The sequence below is a fragment of the Microtus ochrogaster genome, unplaced genomic scaffold (assembly GCF_000317375.1).
Source record: "Microtus ochrogaster isolate Prairie Vole_2 unplaced genomic scaffold, MicOch1.0 UNK26, whole genome shotgun sequence".
NCBI lineage: Eukaryota > Metazoa > Chordata > Mammalia > Rodentia > Cricetidae > Microtus > Microtus ochrogaster.
The window spans coordinates 5,112,569-5,116,334 of record NW_004949124.1 but is presented as its reverse complement, the minus strand read 5'-3'; the positions used below and the strand labels follow the sequence as shown (position 1 = coordinate 5,116,334).

Genomic DNA, 3,766 nt, shown 5'->3' with positions numbered 1-3,766 from the left:
GTAACTTGGGTTTATAAAAAGACAGAAGTCAGAGGCTAACAGGGCTTGTGACCCACATTTTTAATCCCAGCACTCAGGAGGCAGAGGCAGGGTAGATCTCTATGAGTTGAAGGCCAGCTTGATCTGAGTTTCAGGACAGCCAGAGCTACATTATGGAGAGACCCAGTTTCAAAAATCTAAAAAGAAAGCAGTTGTGGACTGATGAGGTACAGTCAGTAGGTACAGGTGTCTGCTGGCAATTGTGATGACCTGAGTTTGATCCCTATGACTCAGGTGGTGGAAGGAGAGAATGGATTCCCACAGGCTGTCCTTTGACCTCCATGTGCTCTGCGGCACTTGCATGTCTGTGGCCTGTGTATGTAAAGTGTCAAGACTAAGTCAGAAACCATTAGCATGCTAGAGTTAGTGTCAGAAAAGGGAACAGTCACAGTGAGTAAGACCTGAGCAGGAGAGAAAGACCGATAGGCTACAGCACTCAGTGCTTTCCCAAAGTGTAGCAGGTAAATGTTGTCTTCAAAGTGATGGAAAGAAAAAAGATGCCACAGAAACAATCTTGTCTCTTACGTAATTTAGAAAGCTAAAAGGAGAAGAGATTCTTCCAGTCACCAGTGACAAAAGCATAAGGATCAGTCTGTGAACCCACAGGTCTGTGTACATTGCTGTGTCTCTGAAAATAATTTCTCCTTTCCTGAATCCATACATGTATATATTTTCCCCCTTGATTCATTAGGGGCCAGAGGAAGACCGAGAGGCAGAATCTGAGTTAACGATAACACTGAAGGAACTATGCAATTTTTGATTTGTGGTTGTTCATCCCATGCCCTCAAATATCTTTTTAATCATTTTATAGGTGTATGTGTGTGATATCTTTTAATCACTTTTAAATATAGGTGTGTGTGTGTGTGTGTGTGTATCTTGAAACATCTCTGTAGTTAGGCAGTCTTGGAACTTATGATCCTCCTGCTCAGCCTCCTGAACACTGCGTACAGGTGTGTGTCACTGTGCCAACTCTTCTGTTCTATCCTTACTCCATCTAGAAGGATCATGGATGTCATTCATACATCTTCTCAAAGAACATTTGTTCTTTCTTGTGCCCTGCAGGCGAGGATGCTGTAGAGGATGAGGCTGAAGAGAACCCCATTGCCCTGGATTTTCAGCAGGACCGGGAGGCATTTTATATAAAGGATCCGAAGAAGGCTCTGCAAGGCTTCTTTGATAGGGAAGGTACATAAGGGGATGCGGCTTTGACCCTGGCAGTGAGATGTTCGCACAGCAGTGCTGTTTCCTAAAGCTTCCCGTTGGGCCTCATATGTATAAACAATTTATTTTATTTGTTGTCGTGCTTGTCAACACAGGTTCAAGGCCATCCTAGACTCCGTGTCTCTAGCAACAACAAAATGTGTATTTATGCCTCTAAAAAGGCAGTGGTGATGCCTGCCTTTAATTCCAGCACTCGGGAGGCAGAGGCGGGCGGATCTCTGAGTTAGAGACCGTCCTGGTCTACCCAACAAGTTCCAGGACAGGTTCCAATGCCACACAGAGAAACCCTGTCTCGAAAAACTAAAAAAAAAAAAAAAACCAAACCTGCTAGACCTGGTAGTCCGGTAGCGTGTGTCTGTAAGCTCTGTAAGCCCAGTGCTTGGGAGCAGAGAGACAGATGGATCCTTGGAGCTTATTGGTCAGCCAGCCTAGCTGAATTGATGGGCTCCTGGTTCAGTGAGCGATCCTAAGGTGGATGACTGAGGAGGACCCTCACTCTGTGCACACACACACACAAATACATAAATAAAAGATGTATAGAGAGATGATTGGTTTGGGTGTTTTGTTCTGATAGTGCTGGGATCAAATCCAGAGCCTGTTCATACTAGGCAAGCATTCTATCACTAAACTACTCCTGAAACCCAACCCTACCTCCTATAGACCAGGTCAGCCTTGCAGCTATGATCATCTTGCCTCAATTTCTGAATACCTAAAATTACAAGCCTATACAACCAGGATTGTGTTTTGTGGTACTGGGGTTGAACATAAGCAAGCAAGCACTATGCCACTGAGGTATATCCCTCGTTTTTGTTGTTGTTTTGTTTTGTTTTTAAATCGGGGATAGGATCTCACTCTACAGTCAAGGTTAGCCTCAAACTTTCAATGTAACTCAGGTTGATATTGAACTTGTAGTGATCTTTCTATGCCTCTTGAGTTCTGGAATTATAAATATGAGCTACCAACGGGGTGGTGGTGGCATACGCCTTTAATCCCAGCATTCCAGAGGCAGAGGCAGGAGGATCTCTGTGAGTTTGAGGCCAGTCTGGTCTACTAGTTTCCAAAGTGAGTTCCAGGACAGCTAGGGCTGTTACACAGAGAAACCCTGTCTTGAAAAACCAAACAACAAACAAAGAAATAAAAGTCCTTGCCACCAAGACCTGAGCTGATTGTTCTGTTTTCTTCCATGTCACACTCATTCTAGTCCTATTTCCTGGTGATGATCCCTAGGAATAAATGACGTATATTGAAAATTAATGCTCATTGTGATATTAAAACTTGGATCTTAAATTTTGTTCTTCTTATTGTACCAACTAGTAACTTTTAGATCTTACTAAAATTGTTTTTCTTTCTACAGGAGAAGAATTAGAATATGAATTTGATGAGCAGGGGCATAGCACTTGGCTCTGCAGGGTGAGGTGTGTTCTTTTTGTTTGTTTTTTAGCTATATTTTTGAGACAGTATCTTGTTTTGTGGGACTCCTCTTTCTTTTGCCTACTAAATATTGAGCTCTTGGGTTCTCTTCTTGTTAATGTCTATAACTGGAGGTGACCACTTTTAAGGTACCATAAGGTTGCAGAGACTATCCCCAAGAGTAACTTTACTCTGCATTTTAGGCTGCTACCAAGTGGGTACCTTTACAGTTTAGCAGCACTGAGAGCCGGGGTGAACTGAGTAAAAGTCAAAGGAAATGGTTTCAGGTCCAACCCTGACAAGACAGAATGAATTTACCTGAGAGACTGAAACAACATCTCAGGAGACATGGCGTCGTGACAGTTGCTCTCGTGAGAGTCTGGCTTTGCTGAGCTGTGACCCCTGTGACCCCGTGCAGATTACCTGTAGATGACTCCGCGGGGAAGCAGCTTGTGGCTGAGGCCGTTCACTCAGGGAAGAAGAAAGAAGCGATGGTACAGTGCTCCCTGGAAGCTTGTCGGATCCTTGATACATTGGGACTGCTGCGGCAGGAAGCGGGTCAGTATATGAAAGTCTTTTTTTTTTCTTTTAAAACAACAAAGAAGGAAAATGTAACGCAAAGGGTAGCATAATCTCTGTACATGGATAATCTGTAAATTGTACAGAATTTTCTAAAGTGCAGAGAAAAGGTCCTCTGTCAATATCCTAAGACAGTTGGTTATCATTTCGGTACATAGGTGAATATACATTTATAAAATACTATATCCTGGTTAAAAAGCTAAGTCGGGCAGTAGTGGCACACAACGTTAGTCCCAACACTTGGGAGCAGAGGCCAGCAGATCTCTGTGGATTCTAGGCCAGCCTGGTCTACAAAGTGACTTCTAGGACAGCAAAGGCTACACAGAGAAACCGTGATTTGAAAAACAAACAAACAACAGAAAACCTGTATCCTGGAAGCCAGACATGGTAGCATGTATCTGTAATTAGCCAGGCAGACACAGGAGGATGGTTGTAATTCAAGGCTGTCCTGGTCCATGTGTGAGTTTCAGGCCAATTCCATATTCCTTGGTTTATTTCTATATTTAGTGATCTTTTT

The 3,766-nt window shown here is 43.3% G+C and overlaps 1 protein-coding gene across 1 annotated transcript in view; it reads left to right on the top strand.

Annotated features, from left to right (window-relative positions):
- The window catches only part of Slc4a1ap (solute carrier family 4 member 1 adaptor protein), a 28,943-nt gene that overhangs the window by 2,068 nt on the left and 23,109 nt on the right, over positions 1–3,766 (top strand). Inside the window, exons 2-6 of the mRNA XM_026789671.1 lie at positions 731–788; positions 851–852; positions 1,038–1,224; positions 2,615–2,675; positions 3,089–3,228. Of these exons, the coding sequence (XP_026645472.1) occupies positions 731–788; positions 851–852; positions 1,038–1,224; positions 2,615–2,675; positions 3,089–3,228 (448 nt within the window). The remainder of the gene's footprint in view (positions 1–730; positions 789–850; positions 853–1,037; positions 1,225–2,614; positions 2,676–3,088; positions 3,229–3,766) is intronic.